We start from the raw sequence: 22,644 nt of genomic DNA, 5'->3' as shown, positions 1-22,644 counted from the left end.
TACTTTTAAATTATGTGTGGAATCGTTTAATTTGTTCATTGGGTTAATGGAGATCCGTTTCCTTTCCAGCTTTTTACAGAATAGGCCAAAATCAGCACATTTGTGTAATGTTTTGTCATTTATAAACGTTGCCTTTGGTAGGTTAAACGGCGCCCAATTATCAGTTGTAAGGCATCATAAGAATATTAGGCCTGCGGAAACCTATTTTGTTTTACTCTAACAAGACTGGGAAGAACATAAACTTCAATTGAATGTGTCATTTCAAAATGGAACCGAAATTAATAGCCTTCTACTCTCGATTCCTACTTTATTATTTAGCTTAGCCTACCTCTTGAAATTTCATACGTGCGCAGTTCAAATTGGCTATGTGTGTGGGCCTCTGAAAGTTTGCTTCAGTATGGTAAACAGTCTTTTATCTGCAAATTTGAGCATAAAAAACTTGCAGTTAAATACAATTTAAAAACATCTACGTTAGCCTATGCTTGAGCCGCATATGTGCATAGGCCTATGTTTGAATGCCCATGGAAATTTCTCGCGAATGCCATAATTAGGTTACTTTAACTGTAGGCTACCTTATATCTATCTTGTTCTTTAGTCTTTGTACTTTATTTTTTTTCTTTGGCTTTCTATTCAGTGTGTCTGCAGAGAGACTGGACAATATAACAATGGTAACCGCGAAATAACCAGACGTGTGTGGGTCATATGATTGTGTCCCTCTTAAAATTTAGCGTATACAGAAACGACTTCCAGCTATTAGGATAACCTATATTGAGTTGATATTTTAAAAAGGGATCTTACGTTTTCATTTTTTTTTCTAAATTAGGCCTATTTGCCTGCTCTTTTTCTAGAGGCCAAAATGTTTTCTTCATATCAATGGCACACAATGTAAAACATCATATTTTTTTCCCTGAATTCAACTCAACTTTTAAACTAAATTTAATATAGAGAATATTTAAAAATTGTATTTGTAAAGTATGGTGGGCCTATCTTAGACTTTGAATCAGTTGGTCACTACTTTGTGTCAATGCAATGGGCGGAGCTGGACAACATACTTAGCATATCACGTGATGTTGTGTGGCCAAATCAACAATTACCCTGCTTTTATTCTCAAAGTGAAACTATAAGGTCTTGCAAGAAGCTTTTTAACGAACTCTTCGGAGATGTGCGAACGCAATCTTCTCAGTTCTGGCTATGTTGGTCCTCTGCTAAATTGTCCTTCTTCGGAATCATTATATTTCCCAAATTTACGGAGCAATGGAGCCCATCTTTCCGGACTTCCTCAGATTTCCTACAGCAGAAGAGAGGTGTGCTCGTTCCCGTGGACTTCCCCAAGTTCGTGCACGGCCCCACCACAGAGCCGCGCCTTCACTGGCTATTCTCAGCCGTTTCTGACAGACTCAGTGCCTCAAAATGCAAACCCAAACTACAATAAAGGATCATCAGAGGACATTATTAGGTATCATTTTCAGAATGCACATCCAAAAAGCGGGGAACCACATAGAGACGAGGCATCGTTCGTGGGCGAACATGGAATTGCACACTCTGTTAGTTCTAGCAAGTACGAGTTATCTAACTTGGACAGACGGTCACAGAACTCTGCTGCACACACCGAACTGACAAGTATGCAAGTAGCTAGCGATGGTGTGAGGCAATCGGTCAACTCACTTGTCCAAATGCAACCATCCTCAAGTAACACAGCACCTAGAGCATCATTCTCTGATGGTATGCAATTGTTTCATTTACTTCTCCACTCCCAGATGTATAAAGGAATATAAGTGATGCTCACACGCAATGATAAAACATAGGTTAATAATATGTTTGTACACAAACGTGAACCTTAGCTGAAGTCTTTGTAAGATTTGTCAACAAAAAATAAATATGCAGCCACTAGTTACTAATAGTTGCCTATTAATTTTCCAGGTGTGCCTTGGTGTCCATCACAAGTGAGACAGAGGAAAAAAAGGAAACCCTATACAAAACCGCAGCTGGCTGAACTTGAGAGTGAATTTTTGTTACATGAATTCATAAACCGACAGAAACGAAAGGAACTCTCGGATAGGTTGGATTTGAGTGACCAACAAGTTAAAATCTGGTTCCAAAATCGTAGAATGAAAAAGAAGAGACTTTTGATGCGTGACCATGCCTTTGCATTATACTGACGGCAGCGGCCTGTAGGTAGACTTCCGACTGACGCAAAGGTCACGGGCAAGCGGATCAGACATCAACCATGCATGGAAGAAACCAACATTCTGAGATTATTTAATTCATGTATGATATTGACAATGTTGTATTTATTTTCCAGGATTGCTGTTTCTCAAACTCTGTTTGCAAACGTAAAGAAACATCTAATCTGTGATGCCAGGGAGTACTAATGGCAGTTTCAGTGTGCAATCCAGTATGCTCTCATCAAGTTATTCATCAAGTTATTGGCTAAATTTACGGCGGGTTTGTGTAAAATGTCCGGGTTTCTTTTTCAACACCAGGGTATATTCTACGAGCATTCAGAGTTTGGGAAGAGAGTATGACGTTTGTAGTTACGGGAGGTGAAATGAGTTATTAAAACTCAAAACAGTCCAATCTTATGTAACTTTGTAACAGTTTTGGTCATTTAAAACCTTTTTGAAGACATAATTCAAACCACTACACATACATGTAGCAATATGACATTTAGGACGGTCTGCAAAACGTAATGTGCGCTACAGCTTAAGAAATATTCCTTTATCTTCCATTCAAAAACGTAACATGTTTTGGCACAGCATGCTATTTAATTACAATAGTTTGGCTATTTTGATTAAATGTGTTAATTTATTTTTACAAACGACCTGCTGGTGAAAATGAAATGTAACCACCTGAAGAAAGATACAAACACTGAATATATGGATTTTAGCCTGGGGTCTTTAGTCTAAATCGTGGAAAGTATCTTAATTGTCCATTATCTGGTGTATTAATGTAATTGAAGAATTTAATTCTGTATTAAATCATTGCCTTTAGTAGCCTATTAAGTGATCATACTATGCTGCATGTGTGTAGTTGATTTGTTGTGCTTTTGTTGTTGTTTTTGTCTTTGTTTAATCAAGTCCAAATGGGGCTGTTGTGCGTAACGCGCGTCCAAGCTCAAGTTCGTTGGTCAAGTGAAATCAAACATTTGTCAGACTGAGAACGGAATGCAGATTTCAGATTTTTTCAAATAAGAAACTGCGTGTCTGATTTAATTTAAATAACTTCCCGACACAGGCTTCTTTTGAATGTGAAATGGTTTGCGTTTTTCGAACCTTCATAGGCCATATCGGATTCACGACAAGATACCCAAGATACGTTTTTGCATGGCTGTACCACCTCTCCACATTTTACATATTAATTACTCATGTAACACTATTTTATCACATCAAGGAATGGGTCCACGTGCAATTAAAAAGCAAACCAAGAAAACATTTTGGTGACATGTTATGGTAGCCAAAGTGCCTTCTCCCATCACTGTATTAAACAATGGTGCGAGGCACAGATATTACTATAGTCAATAGTAAAGAGCTTTACCTGCTTGTAAACAGTCTTATAGCCTAAACATTGTAATGTAAAATAGCCTTGGCGTGAAAGCTAATAATTGTTTTGTATGGTTTGCCCTCTACGTTTGTCCATGCAACATAAACATTAGCCCTAAACGTTTTAAAACCGGTAGCTCCGTGGACAACGTAGGCTACATCTAGTGTGTTGTTCTTAGAAAAAAAGAGTAAAGAATAATTCCAACATCAGAAAAAAGCAATCCAAGCATTCCAAGAAGGGGGAAGACGAGAAAGGATGCATTTAATAGCATTTATTGTAATGGGCACATCGTTTAATAAAGCCAATATATTTCGACCACGAGTAGGCCTAAATGTCTTCAAATTAAGCAAATGAGGACATCGAGTAAAACGTTTGGCCAAAAACGTATGCATTCACTCCATGTGTTTCAAGCAACAGTACGCTACATTGTTTGTCATATTCAAATTTGTTTTCCATTAAACAAATGTATTATTATAGGCCAAGCCAAGTGCCCATTTCGTTGACATGGATAGATAGTCTTTAGACATATACAACATATTTTGCATTTGTAACAGCTATTTGCCTACAATACTGCTTTATTTGGAAATTACACAACAATTTAAAAAGAAACTATGATGACCTACTTCCTTGCTTTTGGAATAACTAAGATATTAATCAAGTTAACATTACCATTGGAAACTATTTGCAACTAAAAACGGTGCATCCATGGAATAATTCTAACAATGTTCCCGAGACGCCCCTCTTCAGATCTGACCAGTCGAAAAGCCTGTGGATCGCCAAATGGGGTTGAGGTTGTTTTTCCATCTTTCAAGCTCCTTTAAGAAAACACCGCCAGACACTGCCTGTTCATGCGCTCCAGATACTGGGGGCGCCAAAACAAAGTTAAGGTCAAGTTAGTGTATAATTTTGCATTTAGATTAAGCGCATACACTTTAACTTGAATTCAGTTAAATATCTAAAACTTTGAAATGTATGAGATGGGTAGCTTTATGGCAACCTATAGTGTGTTCCACCCACCTTATGGTTAAACCGCAGACAATTAGAGAAGGCCTCACTGTTTCCACTGACAAAAGAAACAGTGTTACAATGCGGCTATACGTAGGCTAGGCAACTAATTGCAACAATATTTTAAAACCATGTGTGAAGTGGAATTATCACTTTAAATTACATTAAAAATTTAAACTTTGCGTTCATGAGTTTTCAAACAACATGCCAGTAAATAAATTCATGCAATATTTTAGTCTGCTGTTAAAAAGCGCCAGACGCATTATGTAAAGACAGAAAATGAAAGAAATACTTACAGGTGCAAATGTGGATTCAAATGTCTACATCGTTCCCAAATGTAGGCTAAACCAAATCAGTTTAGCAGTTAATACCTTACATGTATTGATAAACACGTATTACGCACATGGCGTTTTAGCCTTGAATGCATGTACAAATGCAATTTACATGTATACATATATTCTTTATCATCAGAACAGAATATCGTAAGATTCCGCTGGATAATGCAATGGCAACAATGTGGCTCTGTGCGCGTTTCATGGTAAAGTGTCTTGGATACACTTAAACTAGAACGCATCCTTTTGTCTGTGCAATAAAATGATTTGACTGCTGACGGGTATTGGTGATGTCTGGGTGCACATCGTCTCAGACAGCAGACGTTCAAAGCCAGAAGAGTTGTTTTGGACTTGGCAGTGTGCATATCTAAATGTCTCCATCAATGCCGGCCTTCAACATTTTAATTGACCTGTTATTCCTGGGATAAAGTTTGAATATTTGTCTTTGGATTTGGACAAAACAAACGTGCACTAAAGTAGCACATGGGTAAAGTAGTAAATCTATTATTTTGCTCAATTCTTTGCATGGTGTGTGTGTGTGTGTGTGTGTGTGTGTGTGTATGTGTGTGTATGTGTAGAATTCCTCAGCTAAAATCCTAATATGCACAGAAAGTTCCACATTTAAAAAATGACTTTCCCCTGATGTTCTATCCAATCCAAAAAGTCTTTAAATTCTTGAGAGAGGTTTTGACTTCCTCTTGGCTACTTTATTCCTCTTGGCTACTTTATTCTTCCTCAATTTTGTTGATCCTTTTTCTCGGCTCTTTCTTTCATGCGTTATGGCGCCCTGATACCAAAGAAACATTAAAATATACTTGAAAAACCGGGCCTATATATGTCAGGAATATAGTTCTTGAAATGCCTTGGCGTTTTCGAAAGTTGACTTCAGCTTTTCTTGTGCAATTGAATACAATATATTAGTATGCAACTTAAAATTGCGAATAATAATGGTGAAAACAATGCACTGGCTTAGTCTAGGGTATGATCTACAATGCTTCTCTGTAGTCAAAGACATTTCTGGCAGAAAAAATAGTTTGTTTAAAATTAAGTGACATGCTTGTTTTAAATACGAAATATTCAGACAAATGTACTGCATGAATCACATCGACACTGTTACACAACTGTTACTTCAATCTGCAATGTGTATAGGTAGACATATGCCTTGGATGGGATATGCAGTGATTGTTTACCAACGCCCTATTATTCATACGGGAGAAGCCAAAGATTAACAGGGGAGTTTCAGCAAAATGCCGGTAACCAATGACCTGCTGTGTGCGTTCACCTATGAGTTGCTTAAGACAGTTCTTAATGACTGATATTGATATATGGTAATTTCTTTACCGGATCACATGACACAATTACCTCAAGAATCGATCAAGATGAATTGCACGTCAGCCTACGTTTCCGATTTTTTCTCCCTCACGGGTCCTGTCCACACGCCTATGGTGCAATAGATGGACAAAGTTTAACTCACTCAAGCTGCCTATTCCTTTTCTCTACCGCAAAAGGGAGATATGACGGAGTACGATGATCGCAGCAGCTGCGCGTCAAATATGTATTTGCCGAGTTGCACGTATTATGTATCAGCGCCCGATTTTTCGTCGGTCTCGTCGTTTTTACCGCAGACTACGTCGTGTCAAGTTAATTTTCCCTATTCTTCCAACATAGCTCAAGTCCAACCTGTTCGGGAAGTGTCTTTCAGGGACTATGGACTGGATCACCCGAGCAAATGGCATTACAGGGGCAATTATGCTTCCTACTACTCGTCGGACGAGATAATGCACCGAGATCTAATCCAGTCATCAAACAGAGCGGAAATGCTATTTAAAAACGATTCGTTGTACAGCCACCACAGCGGCACCAACTCGTCCTGCAGTTTCTTCACGAATGTCGGCAGGAACGGTGTACTTCCTCAAGGATTTGACCAGTTTTTTGAGTCTGTTAACTCTGAGAAGCCCAGCCCTGAACACTCTAAACAAAAGACAGAGTCCAGTGTCCCCGGAGATGCCGCATGTAATAAACAGTCTTCAGATTCCTCAGAGCAGTCGAAACAAGACCTAACCGAAAACACAGAGGAGGAATCTTCAATATCAAACTGCGGGGATGACAAGAACAACGGCTCAAGTAGGTACACGCATTATAGGGCATAGAGCTGGTCCACTACTTTGTCCGACCGGTTTTATGTGACGATTTATAAGCATGCAAAGGTTTTTATATACCCAATAAGATTTACTTTGCTGTTGTAAAAACATTTACGATGGGAAAGCGCTTTAGGTGGGGGACTGCTATGGTAGCGATGTATACTATATATAGAAAATGCTTTGTGGCATGAATCGAATCAGTCGAGTTCAACTAAATTCTTCCGATGTGGGATAGCCTAAAATACGCTTTTATGTATATTTAGCCTATACGTAGATCATTGGCATAGACATGTTTTTGGACAAGAAAGGGTTTCTGTTTTAGAAAGTGCGTTTTTCACGAAACAATGTCACTTATATTGAACGCAAAGTCAGTCGCTGGTTGAATCATAGTATTGTTCTTGTGCGCGTGCGTGTGTGTGTGTGTGTGTGTGTGTGTGTGTGAGAGAGAGAGAGTGAGTGTGTGTGTATGTGTGTGTGCGCGTATTCCTGTGTGTGTGTTCATGAGCTAGCCATTCCTTGTATACTATATGTATTTAAAGTTTATATTCTAAGTGTATGTTGCTCTGTGTGTGTGTGGGGTGGGTGGGGGGGGCAGATTTGTCATAGCCTAGGCTACATGTTTTTAAAGTAAACCTATATATTTAGAGACAGCGACCCAAATACACTCAAATTGTTGTCCTTCTTTCAGAAAGACTTTTGAGACACGAAGGTGTTATTAAAAAACGTTACATCTCTTTACAGGTGCATCTAAGTCCAGGAAAAAGAGATGTCCCTATTCCAAGTACCAGATCCGAGAACTTGAACGAGAATTCTTTTTCAATGTGTACATCAACAAGGAGAAACGCCTGCAACTGTCGAGAATGCTTAACCTTACAGACCGGCAAGTGAAGATTTGGTTCCAGAATCGACGAATGAAGGAGAAAAAGCTCAACCGAGATCGGCTTCAGTATTTTACTGGAAACCCCTTGTTCTGAGTTAAAACTACTTCAGATGCAACAGCAGACTCGTGCTCATGACCTCCATTATAATACCACCAATATAGGTGTTGTTGGGAGGCTTCAGTCGTTTGAAAGGAAAGATAGCCTTTTGCAACCTTAAACCCAATGCTGTCAACAGGCCGGACTGATGTGTTTCTTGAAACTATGCAACGCCTTTGGTATCACAGTCGTGAATACAATACCTCAAACAAGGGAAATTATTTAAGACATTTGTAAAGTCGACGTATGCATTATCCAGTTGAGTGAAAGCATCCAGGGCATCTCGACAATCTTTTTTCGTACTTTCTCATTTAATGGTGAATGCCACTGAAATGTAACCCTCTTGTATCAATCGTATTTATTTATTTCATTTTAAATGGCTGTTTCATTGTGATACCAACCTCATGAGTATTGCAGTACGCAACAGATACTTTGATTACAGTAATCAACACGTAATTTCATAATAGTGGAATTATGTATGCATTAGTTAGACGCATGTGATGTATTAATGTATTAAATAAACCAAAAACACTGCAAACAATTAGTTCGTTCTGTGCGTCCGTGTACCCCTCCAATTCATGGTTTTCCATCAAGACGGTTATCCTTTATTTATATTTAGATAGACACAGAATACCTTTCAGAGCTCTTATAGACTTTGGTCAGTGTGTGATGACCAATGGAAATGAGTCAGAACGAACATTTATAGACCTGCGTTTAGCAAAAATAACCCCTGGCTGATGCTAGGCCGTAGCTAAAAGGTATGCATTTCGGAGGGCTATACGCCAAACCATGAAGCTCTTCATCAGCTGTAGGCTGGCCAATAATAACTACACGAGTACTATAGTTCCTTTATTCCTTTTATGTTGTTTTACACTAAGGGTGTTTACTAAACCTTGAACCGTCTAGACAGACTAATAAAACCCCAGCTGTAAATGTCTAAATTGGGGGCTATTGGACCCTCTGGTGACTTCAAATGCGACTCTGTCCAGAAAAGCCACAAAGCGATGTAGCTAGTTAATTTTATGAAACACACACACACACACTGCAAAATCTCAGAGGAAAAATAACGAAAATCTTATATTCAAATCAACTTTTGTTTACCGAGGGAGAGCGATTCCTGCGCCATTGAGCTGGAAGCTCAGTGTGGACTCTTCTTTATCTAAATTACAGGCCCAAATTTGGACATGGATAATTGAGTCTATTTTTAGAAATTATATCATTATTATTACCTATTGGCAATTCTAATGTATATGTATACATTAATGTAAAATCAAAATATTGCATTTGAACTTCCTTAATGTCAAGGTCGTCACCCTTAACCTTTTTGAATAAGTATAGCCGCTGCTTTGGGAAAGACGCCCTCTGATTATCTGCACTGCAGCAGGATCTCAACATGGCTGCCATTACTCCTTGCCTTAAAACTGCGTGTTCTTTTTACAGAATCAACTCCGCGTGAAGCTTCAAGACCTGCAATGACCCATTCTTATTGGCATAATGACATTTGAGTGTACATGGTATTCGGAAGACTGTCCTAAAGTGTATAAGGACGAATAAGTAGCCATTTTACATTTTACGTAGCCAGTTTGGTTTTGAAAAAATCAGAGGAATATCGTGATAATCAAGAAAGTAAGAGAAGTAAATACTGTTGAAATAGACCTATTGATAGCAAATTAGACGACATTTTGTCAGAAAGGAATTATTTCGATATAGCATTGTGGCAACATGCAATCATGGTGTTTTTGTCCATCTGAAATCCAATGTTCACAATTAGGTTGAGGAAAAACAGCATAGGCCTCATTTTAATAGTTAGAAACTATAAACTCAAACATTTTTATGTTCTTGTATACACTTTGCTCGAAGCATTTGTCACGCATTAGTCGTGATGAATTACCAAACTGGGTTAACCCTAAGTCTTAATTACCGGTCGTGAACGGAGTTGCACAATCTTAGCGCATCTTAATAAATGCATGCATACGCGTTTTGTGGCTGTAAAATGAAACAATTTCCAAATAGCCTAGATGTGATATTTAATTTTCAAGATACTTGTATAGCTCTGAATATATCAATGATGCGGGTTAGCTATATTGGTCGGACCGCCTTTCCACAATTTTCAACATTTCTATTTCAGCATTGTTTTATAACCAGTCAGGGGTAATACCTAACTGTTTTATCCTTATCTGAAAATGTTTTTGTATTTTTTATTTGAATAAGCATGCCCATTGTTATCCATGCACAACTGTCTCATTTCTCCGTTTTGGACATTTAAATATCAAACCTCTCTTAAGGTGCAAAGACAGTCGTGTTTAACACATTCTCAAGATAATGTTGTAACGGTACGTCCTTGGCCTCAACAAGTTGCAGCGGGTTATATGCTATTTAAAGAGCATGCATTGAACTTAAGCTTGGCCTATTGTGTTAATCTGCTGTTACATACTTTATCCACATGAGGGCAGGCGCACAGCAAGTTTTTAGGCTGAATATGAATCTCGGTTGTTGTCACACTGCACTTAACTCTGTTGTTGGTTTCAAAAAGGGAAGAAAAATAATTTTACGAAAACTCCCACTGAACTGTTTACAAACGTTGCAGTGGATAACTTTTCTAGTGTTTGTGTTTCTCTGTCTTCATTATTCAAAATAAAATGCAAGCAGGATATTATTGCGTCTGTGGCATTATTAGACTATGTTTGCTTATTTTGATAAATCCATTTTAAATGTGTTTAATTTTTTCTTGACATATATGACGTTTTCTTGAAAGCAGTATCATGTTAATCTTGCGAAATTGTGTTGTAGGTTTGGATTGTAAATTATGTGGGCCCATGGTGTTGTAGACGGTGCACCTATGTGATAGAGGTGCATTTAAATGGCCTATTTGTCTCAGATCAGATCAGGATACAATACCATTCATCTTTAGCCTGCATCTATATTACAGTAAAATTGACATTTATACATAATATAGGCTTTAGCCTTTTTTTGAAAGGGTACTTGTTTTGTATCCTCTAAGATGAAGGAGCGCAAGCAGCATTTTCAAAATCGAAGTTTGCAACAATCTACAAATCGTTCTGATACAACCTATAAAAATAATTTATCCTTTTTCCTAACTGTCGTTGGTCTATAATTATAAGGGCGCTATACTCAAATATATAACAGTATTTAGTTTAAGATGCTCTGTGGATTTTCAAACGTTCAATATGACAAACAATTGAGAGGAATAAGCAAATAAATACAGATAGGCAAATATGAATCATGGGGTGCTTTTTATAAGAATAATGTTTTAGAACAGGACCTCTCCAAATAGCCGAAAAGGCTATTGCAGTATTTGGTGCTATTTATGTCATGTTTATTTGAATAATAGCTACTATTAGTGAATGTAGGCCATGTTAAATATAATTTAGGCAAGTCTGGTATACAGTATACTCGTATCATGTGTCTTTGCATGGCATTAGTATCTTTTTCCTCTTGGATAAGCCTAGTTTGTGAGTTTTTGTGGGAGTAGCGCATAACATAATAAGCACGTGTTACTACAACCACGCCATATATTACAAGAGAAAGTGAGAGAGAATAGATCTGCACATCGTATAACTATGAAATATGTTGATAAGTAATTATGTTTGCGATTAGCGATGTAACATTCAGAGAAAACGCGCGCGCGCCACACGCACACGCACACACACACACACACACGAAGAGAGTCGTAGACAGAGTGAGAGAGAGACTAAAAAAAATCTTTAATTGCAATAGTATCTATTTAAACCAGTATATTCGTGCACACAGAGGTAAGGGGTTGACTAGGAGCCAGAAGTTGAAATGTCCATTTGGTATTAAGAGGCATTGATGGGGAAAAAAGCAAGATAAAACAGCCGTGTAATAGTTCAGATGCTTTTATTTAGAACATTAAGAGCATTTTCAAAAGTAGACTTCACTATTTTTCCACAAACCAGCAACAGTTTTCTTTTACAGCAGAAAACTGTTTTTAAAAAACATGCATTTCTGTTGTTATAGTGCAAACAATATGCTGGTCACCTAAGATGCATAATGGCTATGCAAAGTCAATCAAAATAATAAAAAAGTGCATTTAAACTTGAACATGCTTTGGACCATACCCACAACAGATCACACATGTTGTATGACCCTGTATACTTTCTGCTCATGTGTATTCTCTTGTCGTCTGCATAGACAGTGTACATTTTAAATTCACATTCAATGTTCCGGTTCTGCAATCCTGCAGGCAATGCAGTATAATGTTTGTTGATCTGTTACAGTCACCTGACCTGCATGCAATGGGCCTGGTAAAAAGCAGTGTTTCAATGTTTATATACTGCATGTCAAACAATTTCCTCGTTTTTATTTAACTTCTCTTGGTAGCCCTCTAAATGGGCCTAATTTCAACAGACAAGCTAAATGTTCAAGAGGAGCTGAAATTTACCTGCACTATAGAAGCTGTCGAGTCAATAGTACACATCAACATTGTTTTTTTGTTTGTTTGTTTGTTTGTTTTATTTTGTGAGTGTTACATAGGCCTACTCAATTTTTCTTAAATTATTTATTTTCTGAATCTTATTAATAGGTTACGCCCGGCTGTCGAGAAATACAGTGACTAGACAAATGGCTTCCAATATCTTTAAAATATTTATTAAATTAAACTATGCCTATCTATAATTCAAAGATGAAGGTAAAAACGCAGTTGCTCTCTATTGTAGAGTGTTAATTTTGTGCAAAATGAATCGATATGGAGAAGTTAAAGCAAAATGTAATGAATGAATCCTATCACCCTTTCCACAATAGAGGCCTACTTCTTTAAATAGACATTTTCCACTGCAATTACGAATTCCCACACTGCCCTCTCTTTCAGCGAAAGCGATTCTAAGACACGTTATATTGATCTAAAGCTCAAGTCTACATTTTGATACAGTACACACACAAATAGCTTAATACCAATCATTTCTTTCCATCTTGAACTTGGAATGGCCAAGCATGCTTGAAAATATGGACAGTTTCTACTGAAAATGTGTATATCCACTTGTTTTCGTGTATTTCAGGTTGTTGTGAGTCCCATAAGGATTTCCTTTTTATCTTGGTTTACGCGATAAACAGAACGAGAGTTAAATGCTGTCTTTTGTCCTGGCTTAGAATCAATTTCAAGTCCGTGTTCTAGATGTCGCTGTTGACCACGTCTGCAGATCTGAATCATGTGTCAAGGAGTCCACGTGATGGGAAAGGAGGCTGCGTCTCAAGGCCATTTTCAAATTTCATTGGTGAGATTGTCATGTGGTGGTGGAGAGGCACCCAGAGTTACGCGGGGGATTGTTTTGCTAGATATGTCAGCTTACAAAGGACACATCTCTGCTCTTTAAAAAATCCTCTCCAAAATGTCATTTCCCAATAGCTCTCCCGTTGCCAATACGTTTTTGGTTGATTCGTTGATCGGGGCTTGCAGAACAGACAGTTTTTATTCTAGCAGCAACATGTACATGCCATCCAGTGCTGAGATGGGAACTTACGGAATGCAAACCTGTGGACTCATGCCGTCTCTCGGCAAAAGAGGGGAAGTTAACCACCAAAATATGGGCATGAATGTCCATTCCTACATACCTCAAATTGATAACTGGGCAGATCCGAATAGGTCTTGCAGAATAGAGCAACCATCCAGCCAGATTCCCACTTGCACATTTTCACAAAATATAAAAGAAGAAAGCAACTGCTGTATGTACGACAAGAGAGCAAAGGACAGTTCGTCTGAGATTCCCGGGTATTCGAATATGATTCCAGAATCCTGCTCCGTTGAAGGTCCAGAAATCCCTGTCCCTGGCTATTTTAGACTGAGCCAAACTTACGCGACTGGAAAAAGACCGGAATACTGCCATGAGTCAACGAGTCCGAACGCTACACTGGTGCAATTAAACAGAGTGATTCCAAAATCGCAAGCAACGTCTTTTGTAGACATCGAGAAGAAAATCCCTGAAACTCCACATAACCGGGAGACGAGACGGACACCTACCCCAGTGGAGAGCCCCGATCCAAAGTCACAGGAGGAGAAGAATTGTTCTACTGAAACGTCTGCCTCCAGCCCAGAATTGCCACAGAAGGAAACGAAAGGTGGGTACAATAAAAGGATTAATCGCGTCGCGCTGTAATACGAACGCTCCAGCATCATAAAACCCAATATAAAACACAAACAACCCGAAAGTCGTAATGTTTAATGAGAGCCTTACTCAGGTTGCAGTAAAACGCTTTACAGGAAACAGTTTTCCACCGGACCGTGTTAGCATAAATATATTTTGTTGCCACTATCTTTCAGATATGTTTCTTCTTTTATTTACAGTATATAAATACTAATAATACGAGATTTTCCTGAAGCAAACCTTTTCTTTGCTAGGTTTTATAGTATATGTAGGACCACTGAAGCTAATTAAAAATGTAATCTATATATTGTCTTGATTCGTGGTTTTGTTGTAGGCTAGTGAGACCCTTCTAATGAACAAAATTCCACAACATTTTGCAGCTCATGTGCGGTTCTACATTGGGAGCCTTAAAATACTACGTTAGGTAATAATCATGCAATGCAATTGTGATGTTCCCTACAGTGGTGTCATAGGCAAAGACGATCTAATGATTTTTGTGTTGGTGTAGACCCCAGTAAACAGTGATTACATGCATTGTTTTTATTTTCGAACTTAACTCATAAATATCAAATAAGTCAGGAAACTGCACGGGTCTGCTTTTAGGAACATACATGCACAGTAGTGCAGCAATATGGGACATTTCCATTGCAGCAGTGTTTATTGTATGCTATGCTCATCCGACTGCCCCTCGTTTGAATTTAATATATTCTGTTTTTACCATTTCAGACTGCAAAACTGACACACCAACGAGCAATTGGCTGACAGCAAAAAGTGGACGGAAAAAGAGATGTCCTTACACGAAGCATCAAACCCTGGAATTAGAAAAGGAGTTTTTATTCAACATGTACCTGACTCGGGAGCGCCGCCTAGAGATCAGTAAAAGTGTCAACCTTACTGATAGACAAGTCAAGATTTGGTTCCAGAACCGCAGGATGAAGCTGAAGAAGATGAGCAGGGAAAACCGAATTCGAGAACTTACCTCAAACCTAACTTTCTCTTGAGCATGTAAACGAATGTATATTTCAGAAACCTCTTGGTCCTTTCAAAAAAAGGATTATCTGGAGACCATTGGACATTGTTTCTAGTTTTATTTTCCACTTTGCGATACTGTGATTGTTGCTACTTCATTTTAATTGTATTTTGGTGGTATTTTAAACGTAAAGCATTGTGTAATTTAAAATATATTTCACAGGGTAACATTAATGTGGTTTAGGTCTTAAATTATAGAAAATGACAGAAATTAATCTGCGGAGTGTATGTTTTGATATGGTCACATCGCCGCACGTAACCTTTGCTTTTGAAACCCATCTACATTGGTTTTGAACATGAAAGCACATCTACTGTTTGTAGCCTAAGTAAATAGTAACTAAGTCATTACGTCTTAATAAAGTAAGTCATTTCTCGACAAATTGAATATATATAGGCCTACATTTCTTCTTACCACAACACTGTAAAAGTTCCTGTATAAAATGTGGTAGCCTATCCAATGTTAAAATGTGCGTGTAACTCCCAATGCATGTTTGTGGCATGTTTCTAGTAATAAATTGATTCTGTCAAAATAGGCTATTTCTCATTTGTTGTAGTTTCAAATATGTAAGCTAGCTGTTCTTATCAGCACTATAGGCTACACATTGTCATCACTAGTATCCCTAAAGAGCTCAGAGCCCTTGTAGCCTACACAAAATATATCCAGTAACTAGCCTAGGCCAAATCAATTCTTTCAAAAACACATGCGCTCAAATATTCAGCTGACACACATGAATCACAATAAACACCGGGGCCCGTATTAGGCCTACTGTATTATTAAAGAAAATTGCGAAAAGTTTGTCTACAGGTGACCGTTAAGGTTATCATGTTAGGATCGTATGGTATCAACAGTCTAACCTCCTTGGCTCTGTAGGCGAAATGTACCATTCAGGTAATTCGGTAGATGTAAGATACTGTCAGCTCGTTGTTTTGCGGTTAGCTGGCCCATGTAGGCCTGTGATCAGGCTACAGGAGTATTTTCAAAACATCTCAAACCCATATGTAGCCTTTACGTCTGCATCTCATTATCTTCTTTTTTTGCTAAGTCTGACATTTCTGATTATTAGTAGGCTAATGCTGAAGATAACCTAACTGCATATCAAACATGTTAATTAGACCTTAGCCTGTGTGCGCACAACAATGTGGTTATAGAAAACAAATGCTATTATTGAGATATTTCGACATGGACAGATACGAATGATTTAAATGGACTATAGCCTATGTTTGTGTTTACTTATAAACATACAAAAGTCGAAAAAAGAGAATATTTGTGAAGTTTCATATTTTTACATTTCTTCCACTTCTCTTCAATCTAGACATCTATTGACCTGGCGTAGGTAGACACACAACTCTGTCTTTCCTTCAGGCACACAGACACACACACACACACACACACACACACACACACACACACACACACACACACACACACACACACAGTTGTTAGGCTTTGTAATGAATTTGAAGTTAGTTACAACGACGTAAAATGGAACGTTTGAAGAGAGCATAATAATAATAATAATAATAATAATAATAATAAAGAAAATCAAATATAGTACTTAAAGTGCCATACTTTCATTACAGGGCTATATTTCTTTCACGGTATTTCAGTTTTATTCACTTTTATTTCTTCTGTCTTCTAAGAGAAAAATATTGTTCGACAATTAGCTACTAATTGTCAACCAGCCCATTTGCCTATAGCTTATTTAATATTGACATCTATGGAGTAGCTTTGGCCTACCTAGAGTGACATGTACCGAATGCGCAATTTGACTTCCGTCAATTAAAATTGGGATATATCCAATTTAGACATCGAATATAAAAGGGCCTGCGTGTCATAAGAGCTGTCTATGAGACCATATCGCACGCCAGGTCAAAAGAAGAAAAAATAAGTGTGTGTGTGTGTGTGTGTCGTGATCTATCCCGGCACACATATTCACTTTTTACGCTAGGAGTCCGTTTTATTAAGGACACATTAATGTATAATCAAATGCACCTCATAAAAGTTTTATTGATGGACATAAAAACATTATGACCAGCTTCTTAATAAATACAATCAGTACACAAATAGTACATCCTGTGTCAAACTTACAAGACCATGTTCACAAATGAACGTTCCTTCTCATTGAAGGATTGTTCGAGGAATGTATAATGTAAGATTCGGCATTGAAACGTTGGTGGGTTCGTTATTTTACAGCATGTTATTAGATTTATTTTACGAGGACTTACAAGTCAGTAGTCTATAAAATACTTTACAAGGGTCGAGTATATGACATAGCCTACCTCCTGACGATATCTTGTAAGATTTTACACTTGGTTGGAATTATTTGCAGAGACATCAACGATGAGTGTCAGTTATGAAATAAAAGGGTGTATTAATCTATGTGGGGAAAAAATAGTCCGTCACACTCTAAAAGCACCAACACATTTTAAACATCAAATTCCACCGAATAGCTTTGTAATTAAAGTTTGACAACCATTATAATTTAAGCACTCATCATATGTTTACTAAAACTACGAAATCGAACAGATCTGCAGGTCAGCGGATTGATTTACTCACTGTATTGGTAAATATGATCACGTGATTCATGTAACCAATCGCTGAAGATGAAGCCAGCAAAAATACTATGATTGTTGAGAGAGAAGGTTTCCGTAACAGTGTAACCTTTTATATGACTGCGAAGGGATCCAAATATGTCGTCGAGCACAGCTCTTAGTAACTATTATGTGGACTCTATTATGGGACATGAAGCTGAGGATGTTTACGGCGCGCGATATGTCCAGAGCTCCCACAGTAGCTCCTCCAGGCCGTCAGGTGTCGGCGGAGAAAACGCTGAATTTTCCTCCTGCAGCTTTGCACCCAAGTCAGCCGTGTTCTCTGCGTCCTGGTCCTCGGTTCACCCCCAGTCGACCGCTGCAGTGTCTGGGATTTACCACCCTTACGTTCACCAGCCTCATATCACAGGCACAGACAACAGATATGTGCGCTCCTGGATAGACCCAATCTCGAACCATGTCTCTTTTTCCGGTTTCCATGCGAGCAGTCGACAGTATGGTGCTAAGCCTGAAACTGCATCGAAAAGGACCGAGTGCTCCACGTTTGAAGCCGAAAGCCCGGACGCTCCTGAATTCACATGTGGAACAGTGTCAGAATGCGCGGATAAAGCCACCAAAGATCCCGCTGGCAGTGATGTTTCCAGTCCTAGCGAGCCCAAAGACGAGAAGCAACAACAACTTGACCCAAGTAAGTAAAAGAAATTGCCCAGTGATTTACAGCCCTCAGAACTGTACGAGCAGGGTGTGTAAAACTGGAGTTTTACTAACCTATAAAAGTGTCTGGGCTCTTTCCATGGGCTGAGAAAGTGTCCCCGGCTGTAAATTGGTATTTACTATGAAACTGATAATAGGCTAACTGTATACACTCTATGAAGCAACTGCGCATATACTCATCATTGATCCTGGTTGTTTTGTAAACAGCAGTGATCGCTATAGTTTGGTCTTTTAATAGAAGCCTAGGCCTACAGCTTAAAGTAGGACTAATTAGCTTGTTGATCTTATTTAGCCAACATTCATCCTTTTCTTTCTATATATCTCCCTTATAGGTAACCCAGCAGCTAACTGGATTCACGCACGTTCAACAAGGAAAAAACGCTGTCCTTACACAAAATACCAGACTCTAGAATTGGAGAAGGAATTCCTCTATAATATGTATTTGACAAGGGATCGCCGCTATGAAGTGGCTCGAATTCTGAATTTAACTGAAAGACAGGTCAAAATCTGGTTCCAGAACAGAAGAATGAAAATGAAAAAGATGAACAGAGAAAGGGGCAGCAAAGATCAACACTGACATATCCCAGGCGGCCAGAAAAAATGTTTCGTCCTTTTATGTGTGTTATCAGTTGTGTTTAGAATTAAACGCTGTTAGGGACCTAAACTGTTGTTTATGTTCTTTGTTCTGACACTCTTATAGTCCATTGGGGTCGGCGAGGAACTTCTCTGCAACATTAACAACCCCAATCATTTCATATTGGAATCACATGGATTCTTATTCTGTATATCTGAACAAGGATGTTTTCTCAAGGAGCCTGGCGCATAACAAGGTGTTGGGTGATGATTCATTTTAAATAGCTTACCATCTTTGCCGGCCTTGTAAGCATTAAAAGCTGTTAAAAATGTACATTTCGTGTAATTTAAACTATTTTGACAGTGCGAGATGAAGACGCATGTGGCAACTATTCAGTATAGGCAAAATCAAAAGCATGCTTTGCAGATTGAGCCAATTAAGAGGTTCTTGAAATATCGAATGGGATCTCCGTAAGAATTTCTAAATGTATTTATCAATAACTGCTCTTGTAAATAACATTACGAACCAGTACGCACGACAAATGAAAACCACAGGCCCATCACTTCAAAAATTCTGTATTTCCTCGGTGAATTCTGATTCTGATATCCTAATCCTGATCCCGATATCACTCTTGGCCGAAATGTTAGAGGCTCTTTATGCATACGCAGTGAATGATAATGGCGGCCACATAGTTTACCAGCAAATTGCAAAATGTTCACTGTGCAGGCCACTGTGAGTTGTCTTGGTATTTGAAGCAGTCACCGAAAGTCTTTTTTTTATGAATATAGTGCTGTTTTACTAAGATAAAATGTTTTTTTTTTTTATTCTGGTAATGTTGATAATTAGTTTTGTAACTGTTATTGCCTTTCTGAGACTCAGTTGGCAAATAAAGACTTGTTTTTAATGCTAGCGTTGTTTGGAAAGAAAATTGTTATGAAATTCTAATTAGGGGTCAACTTAAAGGAAAAGAAGGATGTTGGACGAGGTTGCATTGTTGATGGGTATCGGCAATAAAGTGTTTGTGATTGGGAAAGGTGTTGCACAGTTCCCCCAATTTATTGTCAGACCTGTACCTATAATTGCTTTAAAGCAGGAAGAAACGTGGTCCAATAAAGTCATAGAGATGGCTAGACGTCTGGTCTAAATGAGTTTATGGGCCAGGGCTGTAATTGCACCCCTCTTTGAAACCGTCTTTCTTGGGTGTTTGTGTCTGTTGCTGACAAACAAAAATGCAGACACGCTGCTGCGGCGTGTAAATTGTCTGTCAGCAAGACTGAAAAGAAATCATCCCCCAATGCAGAGAAAGTCACGTTTATTCACCAACTACATTTCCCTTTGAGAGGGGCAAAACTTCACATTGACTCTCCTTCAAAATACCTTTTTTATTTTTCAAAATTGACAAATGGACAAAAATGCAAAAAGCACATGCAAAGTGCATGCATTAGAAGGGAGAATTTTACTCTTGAAGTCTTCCAAAATTAAATGACATGTTAATAATGTAATATTTGGATGCATCCCACGAGCTTCACGCTATAGCCTACAACTGACCTAAACATATACGGTTCTACTTGATAAAATAAAAGTCTCTGTCTAGGGTAATTAGTCTACGTCTTGTGGGTTAGCCAGACGCATAGATGAGTCCTAAAAACAATGCCTGTTTTTACTCCTGTTCTTGAGTGTAGTGCTGGGACTCATTTATTAATGTTCAGGGAATCATTTCCACTAGAGGGCAATGTGACTCTATACTACTGCATTGGAGCTCAAGCCAAACTACCAACGACCATTCTACAAATGGCCTTTTGATTCATTTTGGGTGAAATCATGCAATGTGTTTTTTTTTGCCTTAAGCTGAGTATAATTTTAGTAAGTAGCTATTCTTTTATTCTTTTATAGTTGCAAGCAAATGACCAATTACATTGTCAAAATAATCGCTCAATAAAAATACAGTGTTCGAAGGTTGCGACACATGGGTCTAATATATTTCATTGCAATATAATTTCCAAAGACAATGAATAATCTATTCATCAATCGAAATAATATTATTAGTCCAGACTACCATGTATTACTTCACTGGTCTATCAACATTAAATTAGGTTGGTGGTCTGGGAACTAGCTGAACTATTCCATTAAGGGAGACGATGTAGCATGTGCGAAATGTTATATTATTGCAGGGGAGCCATAGGAAAGTCCAAACTTAAAACTGAATTTAGTTTGGTTGTTTTAGACCTATTCTGTAAGACTACGCAGTAACTAGGTTTGCATACTTTCACTCTCCAAATCAGGTTTCCTCTTAGAATAACTTACTTACTTCTGTGCCCCTGACTCTTGTGTTTTTGATATGCTGTGTCAATTCAATACAACACAGCTGGGCAATTTGCCTTTGCTCACATGTGTTGAAAATATTGTCAGCACTGGACACAATTGGGAAGTAGGAAATATAACATGGCCGTGGTGTTGCGAGACCGTTTTGTGAATCCTGTAATCCGAAGCCCCTAAAATAGGTCACAGAAAATATGAGGTTCAGTGTTTTCTAGTTGCAAGATCAAATGTAGCCTACTTAATTATTTTACGATAAAACCATAACAGCACCACAACAAAGACGTCGAAGATAACTGTGCTTTTCAAATCGCACATAACGAGCGACGATAAATTGGTGTGTGTGTGTGTGTGTGTGTGTGTGTTAGTTATACAGGCCTATGATGATATTCAAAATAAAGGTTGATATACTAGACCTAGTTAATAATGCAGAGGAAAAACAAAAAGCAAAAAATATTGTATATATATTGTGAGGAGTAAAGGCAAGTAAGACAAGTAAAAATAAATAATATGTAAAAGTTGCCCACAAATACTAATGATCCCTCTTTAGGAAGAGTACCTGGTGACCCCATAAGTGGGAATTGCCCAAACGATCAGCTAACACAAAATTGAACAAAGCAGTGCCTCACCATCTGACTGATAAGGAAAATAGCAAATGTGTCCTGAGGTGTGTGTGAGGCATGAACCGTCGCTCACATTATTCACCGGCACCTGGATTTGGGAAATCACACACACGAGAAGGCCTCACAAGCAGACTAATCGATAACATTCACGTTCAGTCAATTTCGCTACTGTGACATTGAAAAGCTTTTTTGGGTTGCCAACCTGGTGGCTTTTCACACCGCGATGGCGAGGCATTTCCTCCCTACATTTAGCCTAGTCGTCAGTACGGGATGTGGGGTCGGAACATGTGTGCCATGTATGACAACAGCATCGGTTTCCGGTAGGCTGCCCAGGTCCAGGGATTTTATCATCATAGGAACGTAGCAATACCGCGCGCATGTTATCAACCGAACCCTTGTGGAATTACGTGTCACAGCGAGCGCTCTAAATTTTACGGATCCGATAACTTACAAAGACAGCAGCTCTTTACGACACCGCAAGAGGCCGAGCTGCTACAATCCCACCGACTGTAAATCGTGCGGTAGTAATACTGGCGAAACACCAGAACGCCTGAATCAGGGCGCGTCTCCTTCTCAGATGTTCTCCCGGATGAGACCTCAAGGTTGGCTGTCGTAAAATTTGCTTTCACATCACGTACAGGCTTCTTGCAGCCCTCCTTTTTCTTTCAAGAATGCAGGCTTTCCAATGCTTTGCCTGTGTACCTTTTTAGTTTCTTTATTT

The 22,644-nt window shown here is 38.5% G+C and overlaps 4 protein-coding genes and 1 long non-coding RNA gene across 6 annotated transcripts; 4 read left to right on the top strand and 1 right to left on the bottom strand.

Annotated features, from left to right (window-relative positions):
• Positions 1 to 1,160: 1,160 nt before the first annotated feature.
• On the top strand, positions 1,161 to 2,963 carry hoxd12a (homeobox D12a). Its single transcript, XM_042082703.1, has 2 exons — positions 1,161 to 1,722; positions 1,921 to 2,963. Exons 1-2 carry the CDS (start codon positions 1,161 to 1,163, stop codon positions 2,157 to 2,159), a joined length of 801 nt encoding a protein of 266 aa, XP_041938637.1. The 3' UTR covers positions 2,160 to 2,963.
• Positions 2,964 to 3,798: 835 nt separating this feature from the next.
• LOC121704044 lies at positions 3,799 to 6,314 on the bottom strand. 2 transcript variants are annotated; one of them, XR_006030218.1, is made up of 3 exons: positions 6,240 to 6,314; positions 4,558 to 4,887; positions 3,799 to 4,402 (listed from the first exon to the last, which is right to left on the bottom strand). It is a non-coding gene; the product is annotated as an uncharacterized LOC121704044 (long non-coding RNA). The 2 variants fall into 2 exon arrangements; XR_006030217.1 differs by having other exon boundaries at positions 4,558 to 6,243.
• Positions 6,195 to 9,184, top strand: hoxd11a (homeobox D11a). The gene is made up of 2 exons (XM_042084606.1): positions 6,195 to 7,001; positions 7,760 to 9,184. Exons 1-2 carry the CDS (start codon positions 6,392 to 6,394, stop codon positions 7,990 to 7,992), a joined length of 843 nt encoding a protein of 280 aa, XP_041940540.1. The 5' UTR covers positions 6,195 to 6,391; the 3' UTR covers positions 7,993 to 9,184.
• Positions 9,185 to 13,279: 4,095 nt separating this feature from the next.
• On the top strand, positions 13,280 to 15,634 carry hoxd10a (homeobox D10a). The gene is made up of 2 exons (XM_042080403.1): positions 13,280 to 14,088; positions 14,841 to 15,634. Exons 1-2 carry the CDS (start codon positions 13,362 to 13,364, stop codon positions 15,113 to 15,115), a joined length of 1,002 nt encoding a protein of 333 aa, XP_041936337.1. The 5' UTR covers positions 13,280 to 13,361; the 3' UTR covers positions 15,116 to 15,634.
• Positions 15,635 to 17,224: 1,590 nt separating this feature from the next.
• On the top strand, positions 17,225 to 20,017 carry hoxd9a (homeobox D9a). Its single transcript, XM_042084596.1, has 2 exons — positions 17,225 to 18,384; positions 18,743 to 20,017. The coding sequence occupies exons 1-2, from the start codon at positions 17,835 to 17,837 to the stop codon at positions 18,985 to 18,987; spliced, it is 795 nt and encodes a 264-aa protein (XP_041940530.1). The 5' UTR covers positions 17,225 to 17,834; the 3' UTR covers positions 18,988 to 20,017.
• The last annotated feature ends 2,627 nt before the right edge of the window (positions 20,018 to 22,644 follow it).

The sequence above is a fragment of the Alosa sapidissima genome, chromosome 2 (genome assembly GCF_018492685.1).
Source record: "Alosa sapidissima isolate fAloSap1 chromosome 2, fAloSap1.pri, whole genome shotgun sequence".
NCBI classification, from domain to species: domain Eukaryota; kingdom Metazoa; phylum Chordata; class Actinopteri; order Clupeiformes; family Clupeidae; genus Alosa; species Alosa sapidissima.
This window is presented reverse-complemented; position numbering and strand designations above follow the sequence as displayed.

Coding starts and splice junctions, on each gene's coding strand:
- hoxd10a (XM_042080403.1), top strand. CDS start 13,362: ATGTCATTTCCCAATAGCTCTCCCGTTGCCAATACGTTTTTGGTTGAT. Junction 14,089..14,840: donor GCCACAGAAGGAAACGAAAG/GTGGGTACAATA, acceptor TTACCATTTCAG/ACTGCAAAACTGACACACCA.
- hoxd9a (XM_042084596.1), top strand. CDS start 17,835: ATGTCGTCGAGCACAGCTCTTAGTAACTATTATGTGGACTCTATTATG. Junction 18,385..18,742: donor GCAACAACAACTTGACCCAA/GTAAGTAAAAGA, acceptor TCTCCCTTATAG/GTAACCCAGCAGCTAACTGG.
- hoxd11a (XM_042084606.1), top strand. CDS start 6,392: ATGACGGAGTACGATGATCGCAGCAGCTGCGCGTCAAATATGTATTTG. Junction 7,002..7,759: donor TGACAAGAACAACGGCTCAA/GTAGGTACACGC, acceptor ATCTCTTTACAG/GTGCATCTAAGTCCAGGAAA.
- hoxd12a (XM_042082703.1), top strand. CDS start 1,161: ATGTGCGAACGCAATCTTCTCAGTTCTGGCTATGTTGGTCCTCTGCTA. Junction 1,723..1,920: donor TAGAGCATCATTCTCTGATG/GTATGCAATTGT, acceptor TTAATTTTCCAG/GTGTGCCTTGGTGTCCATCA.